Source organism: Bombyx mandarina, chromosome A1 (genome assembly GCF_030267445.1).
Source record: "Bombyx mandarina strain Sakado chromosome A1, ASM3026744v2".
Lineage (NCBI taxonomy): Eukaryota > Metazoa > Arthropoda > Insecta > Lepidoptera > Bombycidae > Bombyx > Bombyx mandarina.
This window is the reverse complement of record NC_143234.1, coordinates 7,768,903-7,796,430: the sequence shown is the minus strand read 5'-3', so window position 1 is coordinate 7,796,430 and position 27,528 is coordinate 7,768,903. Positions and strand designations below refer to the sequence as shown.

The 27,528-nt window shown below is 35.8% G+C and overlaps 1 protein-coding gene across 2 annotated transcripts; it reads right to left on the bottom strand.

Moving 5' to 3' along the window:
* Positions 1-115: 115 nt before the first annotated feature.
* Gat (sodium- and chloride-dependent GABA transporter) lies at positions 116-21,787 on the bottom strand. Of its 2 annotated transcripts, none has more exons than XM_089739412.1 (12): positions 21,711-21,787; positions 11,755-11,954; positions 11,105-11,376; positions 9,793-9,894; positions 9,133-9,304; positions 6,815-7,005; positions 5,956-6,136; positions 4,872-4,996; positions 3,626-3,870; positions 2,949-3,152; positions 1,988-2,155; positions 116-1,060 (listed from the first exon to the last, which is right to left on the bottom strand). In XM_089739412.1, exons 2-12 carry the CDS (start codon positions 11,808-11,810, stop codon positions 968-970), a joined length of 1,809 nt encoding a protein of 602 aa, XP_089595538.1. In that variant the 5' UTR covers positions 11,811-11,954; positions 21,711-21,787; the 3' UTR covers positions 116-967. The 2 variants fall into 2 exon arrangements, with proteins under 2 accessions (XP_089595538.1, XP_028044250.2); XM_028188449.2 differs by lacking the exon at positions 21,711-21,787 and adding an exon at positions 18,076-18,284.
* Between the last annotated feature and the right edge of the window lie 5,741 nt (positions 21,788-27,528).

Sequence of the window (27,528 nt, the reverse complement as noted above, 5' to 3'; positions counted from 1 at the left end):
TTTGAATGTAAATTGTGTTTTTTTGTGCAATAAAGTGTATTCTCTCTCTCTCTTTCTCTCAGTTATGTAGAAATATTTGTTTATGGAAATTAATAAATGTACCTATTTTATATCAAAAATTTTATATCATCACTCAAATTTGCGTTTGAGCCACAAATTATTTAGAATTTCGGTCCACATATTCTTCTGTTGTCTCGATTTTAGCCACATAATATCTTAAAACTAATCTAAAGCATTAGCTACATGGAAGACAATAATAATTAATATCATTCATACTTAAAAATACATTAAAAATACAGCATATAATGTGAACATACATGAACGCGTCGCGGATATCGGAAAGTCATCAAATTGTCTTACGCTAAAATATTAATGTTTTTAAATAACAAAAATATTATTCGAGATAAATATTTTGGGTAACATCTAAATAATTTGACTAAATAGTTTGCCCGGTTTGATGACGGGGATCTAAATATTTTTGGTAAATAAATTTATTTATCATATAATCTATTCATCATCTTTTAAATAAATTGGCATATAATTTGGCACGTCATAAGTTATATTTGTGCGTAATATATTAGAATATATTTGTTTACATATTAACGTGTGTACATATGCGTTATTATTTATTGAAAACTTATTCAACAACTTTTAAGAATAAATAATAACACATTCGGATCTTTCGATTTGTTGTTATACTTTCATTCAAATCCTTTAGGTACCCTTCAGAAACTATGCAAGTTCATTGTAAAATAATTAGATGGCAAATGAAATCCCAACGTATTTTTTATATCGCAGGCGGCGTTGCGATACAAAAAATAGTTTAACTACATTACACATATGTTATTATAAGTAACAAGATATAATTTTCGTCCAAATGTTTTTATGTTGATAATTTATTTGGTTTGTTTTAATCAGTATTCCCATTTTAAACTTATCATGAACTTGCATACATATGTTCGCGGCTCTAAGCTTTGCCATGTTTTGCTTGTTCTTCAGCTTGCATCTTTGTTCGTAGAGATGGCACGTCTTCGGGAATGCGTACGATCGTGTTGAATTTCTTGAATAATAATTACCGATTTTAATATTTTTTTAAATTTACAAATTTATTTATTTAAGGATTACCAACAGGGCTTACAGTAAGACATAAAATAACATTGACATGTATAGAGCATATGATAACTGCAACTCTAATTAGAGGCAATCACAGCATGCATTACATTAATATATCAACAAGATTTAACAATAATAATAATTGAAAAAAAGACAACAAGGACAGTAATACCTGAGTACTCAGATCAAGGCTGATATACTAAGGAAAGATTCGTTTGTTTGTTTGTATTGAATAGGCTTCGAAACTACTGAACCGATTTGAAAAATTCTTTCACTATTTGGAAGCTAAACTATTCCCGAGTGACATAGGCTATAATATTTTTTGAAGAAAATTAGGGATTCTTAATAAAACTCCAATAATGTAACCCAAGGTGTTAAAAAAATTTACCTAAAATATCCTTTACATCGCGTGCCCTGCGAAAACTATTGATGATAGAATAAAATAATGTACTACGATTTTGTAGAACACATTATTATTTACAAAAAGCATATGTCTAACTATTATAGTTGTGCCGCAATAAGTGTTATTTTATTTAAAAAAATAAAACAACGTCAAATATCGTTGAAATTTTTGTTAAAGACCCGAGCGGAGCCGGAGCAGCCCGCTTATATTATATAAAAACATTCAGTTAATGGACGGGCGTTCTCATGACGAATTGCCTTTAAAAATTCCCCAGTACCCGTTTACTTAAAACTTGGAAGCCTTGAATCCTGAGGTTGAAATCTCAATTGTGTGTCTATTATATGTAGTCTCTAACTATGTCTAGTCTATGGGCTATCCCAGCCGTCAAACCACAATGCGTAACCTATTTATGGCAGAATTTCGAGGAACGGGATTTTATTGCTTTAAAATAATCTGATTAAAAAATTTTACCTCATGCCAGGTTCCGGGGGTGACACGCCACAGGTACACCATGTACCCGGGGATACACAGCATCGATGATAAAGCGGTAAACCATCCGAATGCGTGGGACCACCAGGGGTATTCGTAATTCATGTATTTGATTGGAGTCCACTGCACGAGATTGAAGATGAAAACGCTCTGAAATTCAATGAAACACTTTTTTTTTGAACATCACTCTCTCACTCACACTATTATTCTACGACAGTAATCGTAGACGTTGGTTGAAAACTTATATGTAGTGTGACAGTAGTGGTAATCAAACAACCAAACGTAAATGCTTATGAATATTATGCAAGCCATAACTTAATTCTATAAACTATTAGGAGCAGATAATTAAAAAGTTGTCATTATAATTAGAATTATGAATCGAATTTCCAGAATCACTCCCTAATCATAGTATTGTTACGCCGGTAAGAGTAACGCCATCTATCGCCTGATAGCCGAAACGAATATCAAATGATTTAGTAACATCTAGAACGCTCGAGAAGTACAAGCCATCTATTGTTAGTGCTCGACTTGTGAGGAATGCTCTCGGTAGTTTTAGGGATGGCGTATCGGCTATAAAAGCGTTGCAGAGATGGCACGCAGTCAGTCAGTAATCGGAACCACTCGAAAAGAAACAGCGAACGGATCACCTGAAGCGAAGCGGAAGAAGCGAATTGAGAATTTTAAAGTGTTTGTGAAGTGTTTTCTAAATGTGTATACAGTTTTAATTTGTACTTTGGTGGAACTTTTTATTTAAAATTTTACTTACATATAAGGTTCTATTATAATATATTAATTTAAAAAGCTGAGTTATTTATTGATTGATTTTATTTGATAGTATTTAATAGATCAGGCGTAAAAAATAGTCACAAATCAGGTAGATTTTACTATAATACTTGTAAATTATTTATTATAAAATTATCCGATCTTACTATACTATACTCACAATGCAAATGGCAGGAGTGAATCCAACCCAGCAGAACTTCCACCAAATCATTGGGTAGTATCCGATCATTTCCTTGATCCCGTCATAGAAACGGTTAACGCCGAAGGCCCAGGAGATGGAGACGCACTCAAAGAAAATGAGGAACAGCAGACAGAAACCAGAGACAGCGTACGAGTCGAGGATTTGAAAAACGTACATGCCGCCCTAAAAAAATATAATGAGTTTTAAATGACCAATCTCAGTACTTCTTCTCTTAACAATATCAACCAGTTTTGTTTTATTTAGTATATAGTCTTCTTCTTTTTCTCCACCTTATCCCACTAGGTGGGGTCGGCACTTTTTCTCTTCCATTCTCTTCTATCAGCCGTCATCTCAACGCTCACTTCTCTCTCTCTCTCGCTCATATCATTACTGGTGGTAGGACCTCTTTTGAGTCCGCGCGGGTAGGTACCACCACCCTGCCTATTTTAGCAGTAATGCGTTTCGGATTGAAGGATGGGGCAGCCGTTGGAACTATACTGAGACGTTAGAACTCATATCCCAAGGCTGGTGGCTGCATTTACGTTGTAGATGTCTATGAGCTTCAGTAACCACTTAACATCAGGTGGACTGTAAGCTTGTCCACCCATCTAAGCAATAAAAAAAAAACTGGCCAATAATAATTCAAATAAACTCACTTCAGAGATACAAGACAATCCGACCAGATAGGAAATAACGCACGTAATTGCAATGAACACTTCCTTTCGCCTTCTCAAGAGTTTAGGCCATTCGTCGATGACGGCGGTTACGAAGCCTTCCATGGTGCAGAACTGGCTGTCCAAGCCAATGAGGAGTAACATGAAAAAGAACAGGCAAGACCAGAGCGGTGCACCTGGCAACTGGAGGACGGCTGATGGGTACGCCAGAAATGCCAAGCCCGGACCTGAAATACAAAATATATAAATAAACATAAGCGGAAGAAGCTTTGTGAAATTCTACTCTGAAATATACATATCGTCTTTTCGCATTAAAAGTGTACAATTTCCAAAATATTCGAAATTGTGTTGATATGCGGAATCATTCGTTATCACCAGTATTTTTCTCATAAATACTGTCAAAAGAGCGTAGTTTAGTTTTAGTTTTTTTTTTAGTTTACCTATATCTTGACTACTATTAACAAAATTAAAACATAATTTTATTTTACTTTAAAAGACAGATAATGTAACTGAAAAAAAGCTAAAAAATAAATGTTGCAAAGATGATTAATATTAAAAAGATCATATGTTAAACCTTTAAAACACTTTCCTGTAAAATTTTGTAAGTTTTGAGATTATACAGTTTTAATGCCGAAGACGGTATATGGCTATTAATTTTTTCAGCGTCCGTTATAAATTCGTCACATGTATTCTTCGTTTCCGCATAATTAATTCATCATTAATCATTCGTCATATTTATTTTATTTCAACACAAATCTTCCATTAGTTAATATCCCATGTAAGTGGAATAAAATGGATGTAAGCTAATAGAGAGTTGAGTCCAATCAGTCATATGACTGTAAGACTAGGTATTGTTGAAGTCCATGAACGCTGGTAACCACTGGCCATCAGATGGGCCGTATGCTCGTCTTCTTAGTAAGGCTATAAAAAACTACCTTATTATTATTTTGAGGGGTGAAAGGCTATTTGGTTTAAGCGGCACTTCGCTTGATACGGGACATTTATCTTTGTAATTAAATGTCCGTTTTATTGGGTATTACTATCAATAAAATTCGCTGTTTTTAATTGAACTTAAATTAAGTTTACCACATTCAAATAGTTATCTGTTATGATATTTTTTGCAAACTTTAAATGACTCTTCGGTAAAGTTGCAAAAATATATATGTACTACGTTATATACTTTTTGGATAAGGAAATGCAATAGCAAACGCAGAAAAGCCAACTTTACCAGAAGCGGCGACTTCAGCAACAGGACGCTGCTGTTCATGCGCCATAAAGCCAACCACAGAAAATATGACGAAACCAGCAAACATTGACGTGCTGGAGTTAACAGAGCAGACTATCAGAGCGTCCCTGGAAAACAAAGTCATTATAATATTATAAAGGTTGAGTTTATAAATATTAATAAATAACATGATACAAATCACGTATGGTTATCTGGCCTTTTATCAGGATTCCCTGTGTTATGGGTACGAGAGACTGACACCCAATATTTATATACGTGTAATATAATAAGCACCCAGAAAAAGAGCAAAGAAATCCTGTGCATCACATGAACGTTTGCCCGATGTGGGAATCGAACCCACGACCCTACAGCAATAGTGTCAGCGGCGCTAACTACAGCACCACCGAATCAGTCTGATTTATAGAAGTGTAGGGGAATGATACCCCGCCCGCTTAGCTTATTATGCAGTTATTGTGCATATAGTAATGAGCAGCATACGTTAATCAGTCAGTATTCAACGTGCAGCGATCCACCGCGGTCGCTGACGTGAATAAACATGTAATTATACTCAGTGTTTTATTGGTCACTCAGATGAGGTTTATGGAGGAACAAACAACCAACGCACACGCCTCCTCCTTCATCACCCAATAAATCTTACACTTGCCTTACCTTACCTTGCACAATAACTGCATAGTAAACTAAGCGGGGCGGTATCATTCCCCTACAGAAGTAATATTATAATTTGTTGTCCGAAGCGGTGTGGATTTGTTGCTCAAATGGTAGGTGTGACAGTGGTAGCTTCGGTAGCTCTCTCGTTAGTTTAACTATAAATAACTGGACCATAGTCTAAGTGGTAACTAATAGTAACTGGACCCACTAGTTCACTTATGAACCCAGAGATAGGTTTTTCGTAATTGCTCTATTAACTCTTGTTTCGCTACAAAAACGAGTTAATCACTTTTATTTTATGGGATAAAAATTTAAGTAATGTAAGATAAACTATAAAACTTCTCTGTAACGGTTGCCAAATTGTGCCCATACTTAATATTAATAACAAAATAAAATAATTAAAAATACCAAGGCTTACTTGTAAACATTATTCGTGAACTTGTTGTAGCTACCAAGAGCTACTAAAGTTCCCAGGCCTAATCCGTACGAGAAGAAGATTTGAGTGACAGCGTCAATCCATACTTCAGACTCCAGTAGCTTGGACATGTTTGGCATCACGTAGAACTTTATCCCCTCCAAGGCTCCCGGTAACGTTATACCTGGCCGATAAAATGATGGGTTCAGTAATAGATTTTTCGAATGGATTCAACGAAAATGTGAATAGGCGACAATTTATTATGGATTTTGAAAAACTTATTCTTGAACGATATTTCATGTGTGGAACGCGCAATTCGGCTTAATTAATTATATAGTAAGTAATTCTCAGAAATAGGAAGTCAAAATATTTTATATTCGATCACGAAAGCATGTGATCCAAATATTTATTTCTAAGTTTGTTTTTCTTTCTTCTTCTTCTTCCTTTTATCCCAATGTTGGCGCAGGATGTTATCTTTTTCTATTCAGGGTCATAAAAAAAACCATCATCATTCACACCTTTCTCTCTCATATTCTTTTCAACATAGTCTATCCTCACGCAGACACTCTTTTCTAACCAATGATTATTTGATTTCAGAAATAGACTTAGCGGGTTTACCCACGGCTAATTTACTGTAAGTTTTATTGCAGGTTTACTATGAATTTTCTGGGCTTACAGGTATACCGTAATATATATATCAGGTTCATCATATAAGGTCTATGGGCCCCGATAACCACCTAACTAGATGTCCGTAAACTTGTTCACCTATATACGGAATAAAAACAAAATGCATTAACATCATGCATAAACACATATTTAAGCGTCCAGCAATTTTAATTTTAACTTATTTTTAAATAATTACCTCTAATTAACAGCACGGTAAGCAAAAAGTATGGAAACAGTGCAGTAAAGTAAACAACTTTGCCTGTCCATCTCACTCCTTTCCAAATGCAGAAGTAACACAGAACCCAAACGAGAAGCAAGGTCCCGGCTAATTCCCAGCGGATGTTGCCAATATGCTCGATACCTGATGAAATCTGTAGGGCGCGGCGTCTGTGGAATTATACGGTTTGCAGACTTTGTTTTTATTTTCCAACCTTTGTAGTACAAAATGTTTGCAAATTTTTCGTATTACTCTTTGACTTAATCATAGTCAGTGATATAATAGATTACGTGGTCCTCATTCATTTTTTAAGTTCTTCCAAGGAAATCCTTAACTAAGTTTTCCATCAAAAAATTTGGAATTTTTTAGCAAGACACTTATTTTTTCTTCTAAATCTTAATTAATTAGCTAGTCACGTCAGGGATGATTTATGGAATAGAAATATTCTGATAAAGTTCTATGAATTACATATATATTGCAAAATCTCCCAATCGACCCATATATAAAACTAAGAATAGGATATTCCGTATTTATGATACGCTTACTTATCCAGCATTCTTTACGATCGCACTCCTATCTGTTGCTGATATAAGAGGCGCCAACTCCCAGCACAGAACTTAGTATTAATAACATTCGGTTTGAATGTATTTTTAATAAGGCCCCGCAAAGTAGCGAACAAAATGAAGTTCCAAAAACTGCTTAAATTGTTTTGATTCAAAAACTTCAATTAATTTGCGCCAACCATACTGTTTTAATCGCTAACTTGCCCAATATGATAATGCCTAAAATAAATCAGGCAGCACTCACAATAAATAGCTTGTCAATATTAATAATAACTAGTCAGGTCATAAGTATTGTCACACAGTAAAAACTTTTCTTTTAGAATGCTGGCCACAAAAAAGTTTATTGAATTCGAATTTCGAATTGTTCATGAAAATAAAAATGTATAATTTTTAGAATTTTACTCATTTTTAAATATGGAGTGGACGCTTAAAGATGACCGTGTTGCAGTTATTGCGTTGCATCGTTGCGGTTAGGCGCCAATTGAAATTTTTAACATACTGAAAAATTTGAATATGACCGAAAGATTCGTTTATCGTACCATCAAACGATACAATGAAGACTCTAGTGTAGATGACAGGTCAAGAAGTGATCGCCCTCGGTCTGTTAAGACTCCAGCAGTGATAAAAGCTGTGAAGGCGCGAATTCAAGGAATTCCCAAACGTAAGCAGAAACTGTTGGCCCTGCAGATGGGGTTAAGCAGAACCACGGTGAAAAGGGTGTTAAATGAAAGCTTAGGGCTCCGGGCATATCGAAGAAAAACAGGACATCGTTTGAATGCTCGTCTAATGGACCTGAGACTGAAGAGATGCCGCGCTTTGTTGAAGCGGTACGCGGGAAAAAAATATCGGGAAATTCATTTTTCGGTTGAAAAAAATTTTACCGTAGAAGAGAGCTACAACAAACAAAATGATAAAGTGTACGCACACAGTAGTGAAGAAGCGAGCAACCGTATTCCGCGTGTCCAACGAGGTCATTTTCCATCCTCGCTCATGGTATGGTTGGGAGTTTCTTATTGGGGCTTAACAGAGGTACATTTTTGTGAGAAAGGTGTAAAAACGAATGCAGTTGTGTATCAAAATACAGTCCTGACGAACCTTGTGGAACCTGTTTCTCATATCATGTTCAATAACAGGCACTGGGTATTCCAACAAGATTCGGCGCCAGCTCATAGAGCGAAGAGCACACAAGACTGGCTGGCGGCGCGTGAAATCGACTTCATCCGGCACGAAGACTGGCCCTCCTCCAGTCCAGATTTGAATCCGTTAGATTACAAGATATGGCGGAAAAGGAGGTAAAGGAGGAAAAGGCGTGCTCAAAACCTCATCCCAATTTGGAGTCACTCAAGACATCCTTGATTAAGGCAGCCGCCGATATTGACATGGACCTCGTTCGTGCTGCGATAGACGACTGGCCGCGCAGATTGAAGGCCTGTATTCAAAATCACTGAGGTCATTTTGAATAAACTTTAGTGTCATAAGAATCTATGTTTTGTTAAGTTCATTTTGGTATATGAATGGTTACATAATGAATAAACTTGTTTCAATTATTTTATACAGATATATGTATATTTAAAGTCTATGTGTGTTCCCACTTAACTCCGTAACAGCTGGACTGATTTGCCAGATGATCCGGTGAGTTTGGCGGTAATCGGGTCAAAATCGATCAAGAAAGCAGCGCAAATTAGCGCATATAATGAGTTAAATAGAACACAGGATAAACAATGGAATACTTACTCCCAAAATTCCTTGACCGGATCAGAGAGCATAGCTTTGGTGAAGTTCTTGCCGTTGAGGATGCAATAAGTCGACATATCCTTGCTAGACCAGCAAGTCAGGTTCTTACGATCGTAAGGGTTCACGCAACTCGGTGTGTTCCAGTAATTGTCGCAATTACGCCAAGGAACATCTGCGTGGTAACAATTAGGTGCAGGTATATTTGAATGAAAGTAATGGATACTTGAATCATCAGGTCAGAATACTTTAATCACCAATCATCAGGGCTAGTTATTAAGAAAAGATACTCTATAAACACGTTCTTTAAACTAATTTTTCTATTGGTAAAAGAAAATTTTATTCTATTGGTAAAAGAAAATTTTATGGTTTGTTTTTTCATTTGTTTAAAGAGTACGTTATACACAAGATGGAAAAATTGCCCCAGGAACCGCCTGGGGCTGAGATTACCGGAGTTAGACTTAACAACGTGTATGACGTCATCCACCTTAAAACATGATCCCGAGATCTCAAGTGTATTTTCTAAGCGTTGTTATATCCTCAAATTGGAACGCATGACAACGCGGCAGAAATATTCAGTTGAGCCTACCCGGATGGGATCACAATACGTCCTACCAACGATAATAACATATATTTGTGCACACTTTTGAAATGCATAATTACCTGAACGCATCGACATGAAGAAGTAAAATATAGCCCAGGCCAGAATTACGATGTAGTAAACATTCATCCAACAGGACATCACGGCTGCAGCGTAACCAATGCCTATAAAATAATAATAAAAAGAAAGTTCAATGGTCAAAACCATAATGGCGAGTTATTTTGTGCTTTTTATTCTACTAAAGTGTTTTTCTGTAAATTTATAAATAAGATACTCGGCAGTGGCAAATGCGGTAAAAGTAGGTATTTTCTAGACTGATCTCGAACATGCACATTTAATACGAAATGTTCAATATTCATCCAATGTTTTTGAAATGCTTCCGAAGGAGACGTAGCAGTTCAAAGGCAGCTGCTTCGCGAATTCATCCACTACCGGATTAGAATCGAAAGCACCATTACCAATAATTAATACTATTTTAAGATAGACTAGTAGGTAACAGTAACCTAAAAATCTATCAGCTTAAAAACGAAAAATAAATCAAAGCGTAATTTGGATCTTCTGTTTCTGAAACCTCAAAATGAATCGAATGCAAAAGATGTTTGAAATTATTAACTCTTTTGTGTTGAAACATTTCAAAGATCGCAACTAAGAAACAATTCCGAGATAATCCCATTGTCTCTTTGTTTCAAAATCCCGTTTTATCATTCTAAATTGGAATTGCAAATTGATTTCGGATGTTCCAAAAGGATCGTTCAAGGTAACAAATAAGTATTTTACAATTGATTGAAGTTTTGATCGTTAAATTCTAGATTTCGGGTTCGAATTTTTGTGACATCTCCAAAATCCAATTGACCTTCCGAAATATTTACAAATGCTTCAAAGTCAATTTGAATAGTGAAATGCATATTAAGCGCGACTACGGACTTCTAATAATTATGTATCTGTTTAAGAAGTATAACTTTTTGAGACGCTTTAAATAATTCAAATGGGACGTATTTAGGATACCTTTCAATATAATTTATAGCAATTTCCTGTAAGAAATCCCATGGAATACAATAATATGAATTCTTTTATTTAATATCCTGACGACAATACTGAGGATCACCACGATAAAAGATTTATTATATCTGTTTTCGAACCATGGAAATTTTGTTGAGTAAGCAGTATTATTATCTTTTATAAAAAAGTATTATCTACAAACTAAATTCTAATTTTACGATTCTAAATTCTAATTTTGCCTCAATAAATCTACCAAATAGGTTCAGTCTAAACAGATACTTAATTCCGATAAAATAAAATCCAATACTCATTCTCTCAAAAATCATTATGAGATTAAAATCACAAATTCAAGATTACTTATCGAATCTAACTCACCTTTAAAAATCGGGGCGATCTTAAAAACGCCGAGGCCTCCAATCGTCAGCATTTGTCCCATGGCCAGTTCCATGAAAAACATCGGTATACCAGCGAGGAAGAGTGTAAGGAAGTAAGGAATGAGGAAGGCTCCCCCGCCATTCTTGTAACAGAGGTAAGGGAAACGCCAAACGTTACCAAGTCCAATGGCCAAGCCAACTACAGAAAGGATGAAGTCTAGCTTGCTGGCCCAGGATTCTCGCTCCGGCAGATTGGATTTGATCTCGACGTCACTACGAAAGTTTTTATTACCATTTAAGTGATTTTTAATAGACATACTTTTAAATATCTCGAACATCTAACCTATTACTTTTATCAAGCTCTGCAAATTAAGTATCAATTTGTGTAGGAGGAAATAAACAATGTAATAAAGCTAAATCCAAAAACATTGTATTTCAGCAATGTTACTGACAGGGCATACCATAAACCCGCATGGGCCGGTATCACCGTCATGGTTCACGTATCAAGACGGGTGGCGGCAATCGCCTTAGTATGTTCATGAAATTAGCTAAACCAATTGGATTCTGATAGTTTCGCGATAGAACCAGGCAATATACTGTGAGAATGTGAACTTACATTACGCCGTATTGGTAATATAAACTTTTCCTTACCTTGGCTTGCTTGTTCCCTGCACGCTAAGTTCAATATCATCGTTTTTCACGTCCATCTCTTTATCTTGTTCTCTCTTGTGTTATCAATCCAATACTTTTTCGTACCAATCCTTCGTTTTATTTACTTTTAATTTAGATTAAGTAAACTGAATCAACATTTTTATATAATGTACGAAGGCTAGAAGTATGTTGTTGAGATTCTGCAAAACAAATGAATGTACATTGGTTACGGTTTTTATTGATTCCAAATTAAAATGTTGCATTAGACTTGCATGTGACGTGACATTAATACCGTTTCGCAAAAATGTGCCAAATGGAAATTTAAAATTTGAAAAAGTAATTCAGTCAAAATGAGTCACTTTCATAATGAAATTAATTCGTCACTATCTCACTGAATATGTTATTCTAATTTGCCATGACATGGCTGCCGATGAACTATGTATTTATATTGTGATAGCGATCCGCCCTCGCTTCGCTTCGGAAACTGTAATTTATTATTGATCTCTCCACTATTTAATGGATGTTATATTCATATAAATCTTCCTCTTCAATCACTCTATCTATTAAAAAAAAACGCATCAAAATCCGCTGCGTAGTTTTAAAAATTTAAGCAACATATGGATATAGGGACAGAGAAAGCGACTTTGTTTTATACTATGTAGTGACTAATCACTATTATAAAAATTAATTTATATTAATTATACTATGTAGTGAATAATTAAATTATAATTTATAAAAATTTAATATACCTAAGTATATTATAATATACTACATAATATTACAAATATAACTTTACAGTTCCTAAATAGACCAAGCTTTATGCATATAGAGCGCAAAATAAAGAGTGAAAGGTATAATTTTACATATCAATTAGAACCAAAAATAAAATGACTTGGAGTAAATTGCGAAAGACAGGGCTTTGCTCAATAGACCAACGCACCGAATATTTTTAGTCGGCACTTGTATGAATGTAAAATTTTCTTGAAATGGTCGTTAGTGCGATTTGGGTTTTAGTCAAATTTCGTCCATTTTGGTAATAGATAGAGATAAGAATATTCGATTATATTAAAACGATAATTCGGAATGGAGATCCATAAAACGGTATCCAATAAAAGGTCATATTTACTGCGCTCACACTCTGAAGGGTACGGAAGGTGATTCACCGTTTTTACGACGTACATTTTTACGTCTCGTTGCCGAAGCCATGTACTTTATATCTTTACAAAATATCGCCGCTATAATAGAAATAATAACGCCTCTTTATGTTCAGGTAGGTACATATGTTTTCATATAATGCTGTCAATTGGTAGATGTGCTCGCGATCTACCTGGTCCACTAAGAAGCTCAGATGCCATAACGTGATCAATGGGGCTTAAATGGTGGTAGGTCATATTTTGAGCCAGCCTAGAAAGGTACCGCTCTATCTATTCTGATGACCATAAATCTATCATGCGTTCCGGTTTGAATGGCGGAACTGCCGTGATATCTTCAACCTCATGTTTCAAGGTGGAGGGTGGTACCACTTCATTATGGCCATTAGCTCTAATAGCGACATAGTACCAGGATTCGACTAACCCGTCTAATATAATGATGCCCTGATTGTATCGTTATTAGAGTGACGCAGTTGCTCTTCAAGCTGTAACGCAGTTTTGTGGCAGAAATACGCATGACCCATGGGCTTAGTTAGAAGGGTGGATGTAATGTCCTTTTTTTTCGGGCAGGGGAGATGGTCATTTTTTTTCGGACACGGAGCCGAACCTCCTACGAAATTTCCGCGCTTATGGGGCACGCAGGGTACGAGAGACTTGACTGTTTGCAGATGTTGGGAACAGATCGTGGGCCTAAGAATATTTTTAGAGTCCTACCGCACTAAACGACTATGGGGGATGATAACTAACTTAATCCAACAAAAATCACTGCGCAACTTATAAAAAATGTCGATCTTGAAGAGCTCATCTCTCTCATCTCTCAGACCTCATCTTATCATCAACATCCTACTCAAATATGAGATGATCCTTAATTGAACTTGTATAATACAGAATCACTTTTACGACACCGCATTTATTGTATTTTCTTCGGTTTTCATGACCCGTAAGCATGATTATACCCTACATTTATGGTTTTTTGTCACACCCTTGTTGTTTGTTAACTCCCATAACCTTTACGTTTTTAAGTGATGCAATTTTAACTTCTACCGATTCGGCAGCGTCATAATTTACGTGCACTGACGACTCTTCATTCCTTACTTATGTCCCCCGAACCTCCTTCCTATCTAACTCCCTATTTTCAATATCTTCACTCCAGCCATGAGCGGGCCCTACGTTCTCTCAATAGCCTATTAATTCATTGTCCCACACATAGTTCTAATTATATTCGTAACTCTTTCGTCGTGCAATCTGTTCTGCTATGGAATGCGCTTCCTCTCGAGATCAGGACCATTACTAACCGCTGCGCGTTCAAGTTAAGGGTTCAGCGAATGTTGTTGGAAAAGTTAGCGGAATCGTCATGAACTTATTAAGATGAAGTTAATTGTCAAGGAAATTTATTAATATATTCCTTTTAATACTGTATAAACTATTATATGTATGTATGTATATATTTATGTGTGCATGTATGTATGTATATACTTTTTGTAACTTAATATAAATTTCATTGCACCTACCACTATGCACTCTGCACTACCTTTGATTGACTGGTAGAGAATGACTAAGGCATTAAGTCCGCCAATGTAAAATTTACATGAAGTGTAGTAAATAAATAAATTTTAAGGGTTACCTATCAATAGAGATTTCGATCTCATGTAACTTTGAAACACCTAAACATAAGTACTATACTAAAGCTATATATAAGCTGTCAGTATTAGTCAGTATAGCTTTCGCTTTTGACTATAAACATATCACATAACCATGTATCTTTTTTTTTCCTCTTATCCCACAATGTGGGGTCGTTACGACATGTCATATTTTCTATTCAGGTCTATCATACGTCATCTATGAACTCACACTCTTCTCTCGCTTATCCTCTTTCACACGGTCCGTTCAAGTTTGTGTAGGAAGCCCCCTCCTCGCATAACCGTCTAATTTCATAACCACGGTTTCTATAGAAGTGAAACTTCTTAAGGCGCGTTGAGAGTAAATTTTAACTCGCGACAGATTCGTTACGGCTAGAGAGAAAAGATACAATTTACGACGAGCGAGAGTGAGAAAATAGACAGAGCGTCTCGTGAACCACTCGACCGTGGAGAGAGAGAAAGGACAAATTGAGCTAGGTCGTTTTTCTAATACATAGTATTCCCTGTTACAATACAAATTTCATTTCAGGATGAAAAATGTTGAAAACCATAATTCTACACACTTGGTGCACGTGAAAGAAGTTTAACGCGCACTATTATTTTTTTTAAACTAATCACGTATGAATTATCATTATTCCTTTCGAATCACTCTTTTCCAAGAATTTTTAGACGATTTCTTTCATTAATCTATATAATAATACGTGAAGCAAAAACTTTGTACTCCTTTTTACGAAAATTGCGCGGACGGAGAAGTATGAAATTTCTCACACTTATAGAGAACATAGATTAGTGCAGAACTCTAATATTCTTTTAAAATTGTGCATTAAAAATACATTAAATCAATAAAGAAAATATTACACACACTATCATGTATTTGACACAACACATACGTATAAATATACTCTTTGTGTATTGTCAATTGTGAAACTTTTGTTATTCTATATACCTAGTCTGTGGTCAAATTGAAAATAGATTAATATTGTTTGTCTTTAATACTATTAATTTATAGTGTAGTTTTGGCGAAATCTGTATTATTATAGAAGTATAATAGTGCTTGACAATAGAGCCATAATAATATTTAAGCTTTTAATTTCAATTAATTATAGTCGAATTTCGACTACTGCGGGGATCACTAATATACATTAACATACGTGGCACGATTAAATACCTTGAAATAATATTTTTGTTTTTGTAGGTATAAACGAATCGGACAACCCAATTTTATTATGAAGTCTGTATTATAAACGTCGGTCTGTCTGTTATCTTGATTGGTGTATGGTCGGTTAATTATTTAAACGCTTCCGAAATCGACCGCTCTGTTATTCAAACTAGTCTACATGCAACGATTGAAATTGCAAACATTAATCATTGAGATCTCAGGATGAACTTATTTTATCTATTACGTTCTCGTTTTGAAAAACTGATAGTCTTGAGAGGCTATTTCAGCTTTGCCTTAACGTGTAGTCACCTACACGGGGCTCAAACCGGAAGTGTTGCTAATAGTGGCCCTAGCAAGAGCAGTGCTTTGCAGAATCTACCACCGGATCGGAAACGCGACCCACTGAAAAGATCCGGCGAGAAACTCAGTGGGCTGTGTCTATGGGTAGCCGGTAAGATAGCGGTGCATATTCAATGGCCCAATACGCCCTATCACCGATGAAAACGTTCGCACACTCCTTTAAATACAATCAATAATAACATTCGGACTCTGGTTTCCACATATAATGCTTATCTGCTTCATTCTTTGTATTGTATGACCAATAAACTTATCGCAAAGCCTTTTTTTGTTTCTCATTTAAGCCCAAAAGCTATCAATATCCATATAACATGCTTCCTAATATTTTCTCAAAAATCTATCCTCGAATCTATAGTGATTTACCAAATAAATAATAGTTTAAAAAAAACTAACAAAATACGCATTTATAGAAAATCCAACTAAAAAATAAAAAATAAATTTTAATTAATTTTAATTAAAAATAGTGTAAGAAAAAGTGATTTTACTGTAAAAAAAGCGTGGGGTGCATGGTATCAGTAGTTATAAATATTTTATGAACAGATACGAGTAGAAGGGTTATTTTGATAATATCCTGAAAAGCACTCTACGCTTTTATACAATATAGCGACCCGCCCTCGCTTCGCTTCGGAAACATTAAAACACACATGAAACCAAAAAATAAAAATTTAAAAAAATAATAAAAAAAAGTAGCCTATGTTCATCAGGGACAATGTCGGCTTCTAATGGAAAAAGAATTTTTCAAATCGGTCCAGTAGTTTCGGAGCCTATTCGAAACAAACAAACAAACAAATCTTTCCTCTTTATAATATTAGTATAGAAAATCACTTTTTTTACACTATTTTTAATTCAAATTTATTAAAATTTACTTTCTATTTTTAGTTGCATTTTCTATAAAAGCGTATTCAATAGTATTTTTAAACTATTATTTATTCTTAATTTTTTAGTTGAATTGCAATTTTTTCAAATTTTTTTTATTTTTTTTTGAAATATTGAATTGTCATCGGTCCTTAATAAGTATACCAAATTTTGAGTTAATCCGACATTTGGAACGGGGTCAAAATCATGTTCAAAGATTCCGTTATACATCTGAAGCTAATAAAAGCGTATTAAAAACGATTTCCCACCAATAAGTAAATATCTTTTGGGTATTCCAAGATATATGTACACATTGATAGCTTAGCACGCAACTTTATTCGTGTATATCAGGGGTGGCCAACCGGTAGATCGCGATCGACCGGTCGATCGTGGGAAGATAAAAAAATACAAATACGTAGAACAAACTACGCAACGTTATCACCAACTTCTGCGCTCATCATCTTCATCTTGTATCATTTGTTAATGACCATAGTTCTCTTTTATTATTATAAACTAGCGGCCCGCTCCGGCTCCGTTCGGTTCTTTAACAAAAATTTCAACGATATTTGACGTTGTTTTATGTTTTTAAATAAAAGAACACTTATTGCGGCATAACTATAATAGTTACAAATATGCTGTCGCGACACTTTTTATAAATCGACAAAGTCGTAGTACATTATTTTATTCTATCATCAATAGTTTTCACAGGGCACGCGATGAAAAGAATATTTTGAGTATTTTTTACACCGTGGGTTACATTTTTGGAATTTTAGTAAGGATCCCTAATTTTTTTCAAAAATATTATAGCCTATGTCTCTAGGGAATAGTGTGGCTTCTAAACTGAAAGAATTTTTCAAATCGGTTCAGTAGTTTCGGAGCCTATTCAATACAATACAAACAAACAAACAAATCTTTCCTCTTTATAATATTAGTATAAATTTCAGGTTTATTTTAATCTTATTGTAATAACAGTAAATATGCTACTTATTTGTATACTGAACTACATGGTTTCATTAAATTTCAGGAAAAGTCATTGGTAGATCGCACAATGTTTCGTCAGAAGACGTAGATCTGGGTTCTAATAGAGTTGGCCACCCCTGGTGTATATAAACGCCTGGAATGAGCACATTATTAGTGCAAACCTTAAAAACGAGCTTACATAAAGAACACAGCATGACCTCTCACGGCACACTCACACCGCACAGCACAAAACACAAGTCAAACTATCGCGCGCAACATTGACTGGTTTCGCGACGTGTTTTCCAAACGAAGCCTCATACTGGAATGCCATGAGACCACTACAGCAGATAGAAAATAAAGAATGCCGCGTACATGTGAACTGTGATGCTGTCGAGGAGCGAAAGAATTTATGGACGATGTCGGCTTCCCCTCCGGATGATGGAAGCAGATCAACGACAAATTGCACGGGTCATTGATACGACGGCGCAGATTTATCTCGTACCTATCGTTCCCAGTGTATTCGACGGTGGCTCTTGCAATATCTCGGAATGATAAATATGTTTAGTATTTCCTATTTTGATTTCGCTGTACCTATGTATATATTAGTGAACGCTAATGCTTTTTTCTTTCTTTCCATTTTGATTTTGCAATACCTATGTATGTATTATTGAACGTAAATGCTTTTTTTCTTTCTTTCCATTTTGATTTTGCAGTACCTATGTATCTATTAGTGAACGTAAATGCTCTTTTTTCTTTCTTTCCGTTTTGATTTTGCAGTATCTATGTTAGTGAACATAAATGCTTTTTTTCTTTCTTTCCATTTTGATTTTGCAGTACCTATGTATCTATTAGTGAACGTAAATGCTTTTTTTTCTTTCTTTCCGTTTTGATTTTGCAGTACCTATGTATCTATTAGTGAACGTAAATGCTTTTTTTTCTTTCTTCCCATTTTGATTTTGCAGTACCTGTGTATCTATTAGTGAACGTAAATGCTTTTTTTCTTTCCTACCTATTCTAGTAACCTTGAGGGATTAGACTAGATTCGCAGAACAAGTAAGTGAGCTCACGGGGCTCTAACCTGAGGAGTAAATGCAATAATATATACGAATACCTACCTCATGACAACGATTCTTGTGTACGACATTTTCTATATTAATATGTTATTATATGATCAGCTTTTTCTGGTGAATATTTAAAAAAAATGTAAATGGAACTTTGATTTTGCTGGTAAACTAAATCTTGTTAAAGATTATCATTTTTTTTATTGCTTAGATGGGTGGACGCGCTCACAGCTCATCTGGTGTTAAGTGGTTACTGGAGCCCATAGACATCTACAACGCAAATGCGCCATCCACCTTGAGATATAAGTTCTAAGGCTTCAAGTATAGTTACAACGGCTGCCCCGCCCTTCAAACCGAAACGCATTACTGATTCACGGCAGAAACAAGCAGGGTGGAGGTACCTACCCGCGCGGACTCACAAGAGGTCCTACTACCAGTTACACAAATGCACAATACTACTACACAAAATAAACGAATCGGCTGACAGACAAAGAAGAAAACGAAAAATGATCTGCTTTTTTACTGATATTTCTTTTAGCAATATCAAATATTATAAAAATGTATTTAAAACATGAGAGCTATAGTAAAGTAGAACACGGCATCTTTGAATTTTCATGCTGTTCATTACAATAAAACGACATGTTAAGATACATTTGAATTGATTCGAACGTTAAACATAACGGCCGTCTGGTGTAGCTGTAAGTGACATGGTCACTACACAAGGGAGTCGCGGGTTCGAATCCCGCCAAGGGAAGATATTTGTATGATAAATATAAAATGTCTTTTCCAGGGTTATGGATGTACATATATTAAAATATATGTATGTGTATAATAAAAATCGTACATTTACTTTAGTTATATGGTACCTGTAACACAAGTTCTTTACGAACTTATCACGGGACCAGTTAACGTGGCGTGATTGTTAGTAAATATTTATTTACTATTATTTATTTATTTATTTATAAAAAAAAACTCATGAATCCAAACAACCAACTCACAAAGGATTACCAACATATTAATGGGAATTAAATGGTTACTGGTGGTAGGGCCTCTTGAGAGTCTGCGCGGGTAACTACCACCACCCTGCCTATTTCTGCCGTGAAGCAGTAATGCGTTTCGGCTTGAAGGGTAGGGCAGCCGTTGTAACTATACTTGAGACCTTAGAACTTATATCTCAGGGTGGGTGGCGCATTTACGTTATATATGTCTATGGGCTCCAGTAACCACTTAACACCAGGTGGGCTGTGAGCTCGTCCACCCATCTAAGCAATAAAAAAAAATAAAAAAAGAAGAAAAAACCTCTGTAATCGGTATGGTATGTTCATATACACAAAAGGTATGTATAGAACAAAATGTGTGTCTACCCGCTTAAAGGGTCGTTCTATTGAAACCGTGGAATGTTTTCCGTAACTTATTGACAGGGGTTGGTTCTCATTGAGGTACTCGAAAGGGATATTTGGAAGACCCTTTACCCATCAATATAAGGGTTTTTGTACTTTTGATATTAATACTTCATAAACATAATTAAAAAAAATTACGCTAAGAAATAAACAGCATTTTATAAATTATCTTGATTTCTTTATTGCCCTTGTAGACAGACGAGCAAACGGTTCACTTGGTGAGTTGTTACCGCGTCCATGGACGTCAGTAAAGCTAGGAGCAGAGTCAAGCCGCTGCCTCCCAAATACCTTTGTATTATACTTATAATGTTGAAAATTTTCCTAATTTAAATAATAACTTTTAATTTAATAATACTACTTTTTAAAATGTTCTTATGTTATAATTAGATACTTGTATAGGAACCAATAATTAGAGATTTTACCGTGCATTTGTTGGCTTTGTATATGTATATATGTATAGGTATGTTTGTTTGTACCTAACGGAGCACCAACGAGTCAGAATACGTTTTAAAGCAAGACTGTCCAAATAAGGAGTTTATTATTTATTTGGCTGTAATTTTACGGAGATTAATATCGTGATTTTTACTTTCATTATATAATATTTTACATATAAAATGATGGAATACATACATTTAAATTATACATGAATATTGTGTTAAGTGCCCAATGTCGAGGTTATTTTTATGGCCTTATTGGTCAAGTCACGTCTACGACATCATCTGTGGTGACGAATCTTGGATCTATGCCTACGATCCTGATTCCAAACAACAATCTACAATCTGTGTCTTTCAAGACGAGCCAAAGCCGACTAAAGTTGTTCGTTCTCGAAGCATTTTAAAGAAGATTATATACTATGTGTATAACTAAGTTGTATAAGCTATAACAGTGTGAAGTTTCATCAAAATCCGACGAGTAGTTTTCGTCTGAAAGAGTAACAAAAGTCCATCCATCGACACAGACTTTAGTAAGTAAAAAATATTAAAAATATATGTATTTCTTAACTAACCGTATGTGACAAAAAGAAATTTCACTGACAAACATACATTTAAATAATTATATAAATGACTACATTTAAGACTAAGACTTTTTTATGAAAGCTTTAATTTTTTATTACAACTTTTTAGTTTTAGTAAAATAAATGTTAATAATATTCTAATGCCAGTTCGAACCAGACCTCGTGTCATTAAATTGGCGGCATAAACCCTAGTTGACATCCATGGGTCTGGTAATCACTTAGCACTAGATAGGCTTCGAGCTTGTCTCTTAATCAACGACAAAATTTACGACAGCAGAATGTAAATACATTAATGCACGCAAAACAGTACAACTTTAACTTGAATACTCTTAATTGAGTGTTATAACTACAAACTTACCAAACTGTTTGGAAGCGATCACGGGAAATTTGAGGCAGTCCGCCCACGACGGAGTATGGTGTTGAATTGTGAACAAAGAAACATTTTGGAGCCACAGTATCCTGGAGACTGCGCATGCGTACAGATAAAGGTGATCCTTTAGCTTCAATACTAGAGATTCTCGATTTTAAGACTGAAATCGTGAAAAACGGGAGTGTAGGTAAGAACATCTGGTGTGACACAGCAGAAAGTTTCGTTGCCATTGAAGCTAGAAGAGTTTACGATTTATCTAGTTCTAATTGGTTCCCTTCGCTAACAGACATTAGCATTAAGAGAGGCATAGCCACGTCGATCGATGTCCATCGCTGAAAGCTTTTTATTTGGTATTAGCATGAACAGTTCGATGTTTTTAATTTTGAACTTCAATAAAGTTTACACCATTTAAAAACTTTAAATGGCCCTCCTGTAAAGTTGCAAAAATGTCGCATATGGCTTTCACCCGTCGATATTATAAAGTGTAATTAAGTAATGTTGTTAATTTTTGGTATGTATTAGTAATTAATAGTGGTATTAATTTCTTCTTTTCTTTTAAAAAAAATATATATTCTTACGGCAGGACACAAACCCGAAAAATCATGTAGTTAGTTAACTTGACCACTATCGTCATTTATTTTTTTTAAATCTTAATATATAGATTAACAAATGTTTATTGAATTAACTTGAGATATCAACACAATTCTGCAGTTGACTGTGCATTGCCAGCAAGAATATAAATATTATTCGGCTCATCGCACAGGCAACCTTCCACGAGGTCTGGTGCCTTCTACTTTGTCTTGAACGACAAGGCGCTCTATGGCTCTATTTCCCCGCCGGGAAACGTCCAAAAAATGATAGTATGCGCCCATGTACGAGCGTCAAAAAATGCTGCTTAATGCTGAGCTCTTGAAGAATGGAGATATTGGTCCGAAGTTCGGTCCATGAAATTCCAAGCATTGCTCTCCAGCACCACATCTCCAGAGCATCGACTTTCTTTTTCTCGACCTACCGCGTTACACGTCTCCGCAGGCTATAAAAGTGTGGGGAAAACATGAGTTCGTACGACCCAGATCTTTGTGGCTTTGGTGATGTTCCTGTTCTACCATATTTTCTTTAGCCTGTCCGCTGCGATTCTTCGCTTTACTTCATCTACGCAAATCTAATCAATGTAAATCATTAGGGAGACATATATATTACATTACTAGCTGACCCGGCAGACTTCGTAGTGCCTCAATCGAGAAATAAAAGACCTAAACTTTTGTATAAAATAAATTTAAAACAAATGAATGGAATCCGTCCGACGGGGGACACATCAAAGGAAAAACAAAATTGTTATTTTTATTTAATTCGGAGCATTTTCATATTTATTTACCTTTTAAACCTTCCCTGGACTTCCACAAATAATTCAAGACCAAAATTAACCAAATCGCTCCAGTCGTTCTCGAGTTTTAGCGAGACTAACGAACAGCAATTCATTTTTATATATCGAGGAGATATTAATTAAAGTATATCATTTTCGATAAATTGTAGTACGGTCAAAACCTTTTGACCGCCGGAATTTAGTTAAGCCAAAGCTTTGATATCACGAACTCCACCTTATGGTTTTCAGAATAAAACAGAATTTCGCTTGAACTTTTGTTTTTTTCTTATAATGTTTAATTTAAAAGGAAATTACGAGTTTCTAGTTTTGTTTGCGTTCTTCTTTTGTTTTCAAATTGGGGGCCGACCGGTTTCTGTATTATGTATTATTTTAATTTCGTAACAAATGCTAATAAATCTAGTTTTCTTTACAGATAAATACAGGATAACAATTAAATCATCTATTATAAAATAAGTGTACTTATTCGGCACTCAACGGTACAAACACAAATACGATTTGCAGTCGTCGTGGCCTAGACGTCCGGTGCATTCGTGTTGAGCGATGCACCGGTGTTCGAATCCCAGGCGGGTACCAATTTTTCTAATGAAATACGTACTCAACAAATGTTCACGATAGATTTCCACGGTGAAGGAATAACATCGTGTAAAAAAAATCAAACCCGCAAAATTATAATTTGCGTGATTACTGTGAGTCCGCGCGGGTAGGTACCACCACCCTGCCTATTTCTGCCGTGAAGCAGTAATGCGTTTCGGTTTGAAGGGTAGGGCAGCCGTTGTAACTATAATGGGACCTTAGAACTTATATCTCAAGGTGGGTGGCGCATTTACGTTGTAGATGTCTAGGGCTTCAGTAACTACTTAACACCAGGTGGGCTGTGAGCTCGTCCACCCATCAAAGCAATTAAAAAAATGATAAAAAAACGCGAAACGCACTACCGATGGACGAACCTATACCCATACACTGAATATGTGGTTCTAGCTTTCTATCTATACAAGGAAATCTCGCAACGTATTTTGAAGCTTATGGCTTGACCAGTATGTACTATCTGTCAAAGCATTCATTGAACTCCTTTTTTTTCGTTACCTAATCACTGGTAGCCTGAGAGGCTATTCCAGCTACTCCCGGACGGGTGGGTGAGCTGGCGGGGTCAACCTGAGAGAATTTGCTAACACTAGCCCTAGCGAGAGTAGTGTAGAATCTTTTTTTTATTTTTTTTATTGCCCTGGCAGGCAGACGAGCATACGGCCCACCTGATGGTGAGTGGTTATCGTCGCCCATGGACTTCAGCAATGCCAGGGGCAGAGCCAAGCCGCTGCCTACCGCTTAATACTCTCCACAAGCCTCTTTTAAAGAAGGACATGTCATATCGCTTAGGAAACACCGTGGAGGGGAGCTCATTCCATAACCGGATGGTACGTCGCAAAAAAGACCTCTGGAAATGCACTGTCGATGAACGCAGCGGTTCCAGATGATATGGATGAACTCTGCTCCGATGGCGGGAGGTGCGATGATAAAAAGGAGATGAGGGGATCATCTCAAACAATTCAAGACTTGCGATTGACTAGATAATTTAGACACGTATCAAGTACCGATGACAGATTAATAATTATATCCAATGTCCCGTTTGCCTCGTCGCCTGTGTTAGATATTTAATGAGAGGGGACCACCATAACAGGGTGATAACTATCATAGTGATGTTGCACAGCTTTTTCGAAGAAGCGTTCTAACGCTGTCTACAGAGTGCTTAGTGCGAGTTTCTTAACGTTGTCGATAGCGTAAAAGTTAACCAAATTATGTATAATTATGTATGCAGTTGGAACAGCGCCCCTAGCGGCAAACGTAGGCGAACGATCCCATTCCATACAAATATGAGCTAACTTTTACGCTATCGATAACGTTAAAAAACTCGCACTAAGCACACAGATACTTAAGATTCTGATCGGAAGTCGTCGTGAAGATCTACTTTCTTCAAGTATCATGCTACTCCGACGGCTATTCTGCAAAATACGGCATCGGATTACCTGGACAGGAGCTATGTGAGTTCGGGCCGCACATTCTAGCACTAACTACACCTGCATAAGTCATGACCCTAACATGACATTAGGCTAAAAATAATATTAATTACTATCTCTTGTTTGTTATTCACGAGTGTTTTTGCAGTTATTAGACTGGCCATGGCTCACGGCTCATCGGCTATTAAGTGGCTGCCGAAGCCTATAGTTGTCGAAAAATGCATGGAACCCCCCAACCTTGAAAAAGTCCAACAAATCTATTCAAACTTTGACCTAGTAATAGTACGTACATATATAACAGTACGGAGATAATTTTTAGTGATTTTTATTTATTACCTCAAGTATTCTAAATAATGTCTAGCTTACAATTATATAGAGCAAAGAAAGAAACTCAATGTAGGAAACACGTCGGTTTCCTTCACGACCGCGAGCTGATTACTTCCCATATCGCGAGTTGAAATATTCAGTGCACAGGAGATTACAGGTCACAGAATAAATCCGAAGATAGCTAGCTAGAAATGCCGTATATTGACGATATAATATTTGTATGTATTTTTTTCTACGTGCGGCTGACTGATTTGTGGTATTCAGCGACGTCACAACTTGAACATCGCCACCCCGAGTCATGGGGTCGACATCTGAATATAATTGAATCCTGTCCGAACCTTCAACCCGGATCGCGTGGTAGAAATGTGATTTGTAGATTTATTATTAGAATTTATTAATAGAAGACTGTCCAGCTCGAAATATTAAAATATTAAATCTGTATTTAAGTCGTTTTTTTTATAACTTCGACTAGTATTAGTATTCGTCTTCGATAGATGAGCTCACGAGATTAATCTAGTGATTTTCCCCCCTATTTATTCGCTGGCAGCCTAAGGGGTTATTCCAGGTACGCTGTGACTGGTAGGTGAGTTTATGGGGCTCAACCTGCTCCTGCTCCTGCTCCTGCTACCAGACCGGATTGGACTGGATCCGGTGGTAGATTCTGCGAAGCACTGCTCTGCCTAGGGCTAGTGTTAGAAAATTCTCTCGGGTTGAGCCCGTAAACTCACCTACCCGTCAGAACGTGGCTGAAATAGTCTGCTACCGGCGAATAGGTAGGTAAAAAAAAAAGTCTGGAAAAAAGAGATGACTTCCATAGATAAGATAGTTCCATTTAATAAAATTAATTCAGTAATTTTTCAAACACAAGCCAATACCCGTTAACATATGCACGGATACGTCGTGCAAGTCATGAAGTTAATTTCAGGATATATCTCAGGATATATGTTCGGTAACACAGCGTGTGTGCGTACATCCTGGTCTCGTCATATCCGCGTTCCCCCCCGGATGTCGAATGACTCCCGTGGGACTTGTCGCGACCGTACTGCCCTCTTTACTGTGCTAAGTTCGCGTGTTTTCATACATCATTCACGAAGTTGACAAGGAGACAGTCGGATAAATAGTTGTAATATTTGCGAACGAATTCAGCAGATAGAATGCACTTAGATAATATTAAAAATACACGTCAATAGACACTGAAATGGAGAGAAAATGGTGTTTAATCTTTTTATCTTTGCCTATTTATAAGCAGATGACATTACAAAAAAAAAACTTTCTAAATGACAACATAGAATAATCGTCACTGGAAAAAATAATAAAGATATTAACAAAAAAAGGAAACTGACTAACGAAATAGAATGAGCACATCATTGAAGGGAATTAATAACAAAAAAAAAGTATTATTAAAGAAAACTTAAAAACAAATAGTCAGATATCTTGATAATATTTAAATGGAAGCTTATGAGAAGCATCAACTCTTAAAACTAATTAAACGATTCTTCAAAATGGGTTTACGTAAAAGTGTCCTGAGTTAACAAAAAAAGTCGAACTAAGAACCACTTTTTTTGAAGTCTATTAAAAATATATTGAGATTCGAAGACTATCTAACGGTAGTGAAATTTAGTACTGTCAAGATTAGAATTCGTTTTTAACTTTGTCGTATATTTGTGCTCACGAAAACGTGAAATGTATTCAGGGGTGCTCACTATTGTCACAGAGTGATTAATGCATTATTAAGTTGATTACTCACCACCGTACTCAAATATAATAGCGATAATAAACAAAACAATTAGAAAAAAACTCCCAAAAAGTAAGTCATAATTAGTATTAATAATTTAATCACAAAATAATGGCAACTCAATCAAATTAATTTCATTGTTCTTAACAAATATTATATGAAACAGTAAAACACGACAATACGAATCATAATTACTGAATCTATATATTAATACGTGAAGCAAAAACTTTGTATCCCTTTTTACGAAAATTGCGCGGACGGAGGAGTATGAAATTTTCCACACTTATAGAGAATATAGAGAAGAAGTGCACAATGCTAATATTTTTTTAAAATAATGCATAAAAGATA

What these genes read in the sequence shown, in the direction of transcription:
- Gat (XM_089739412.1), bottom strand. Translation starts at nt 11,810, where the DNA reads ATGGACGTGAAAAACGATGATATTGAACTTAGCGTGCAGGGAACAAGC. An exon ending in CCGGTCAAGGAATTTTGGGA is followed by an intron (nt 7,006 to 9,132) that starts GTAAGTATTCCA and finishes ATAATTCCACAG; the next exon opens with ACGCCGCGCCCTACAGATTT. An exon ending in TACCGTGCTGTTAATTAGAG is followed by an intron (nt 6,137 to 6,814) that starts GTAATTATTTAA and finishes TTTATCGGCCAG; the next exon opens with GTATAACGTTACCGGGAGCC.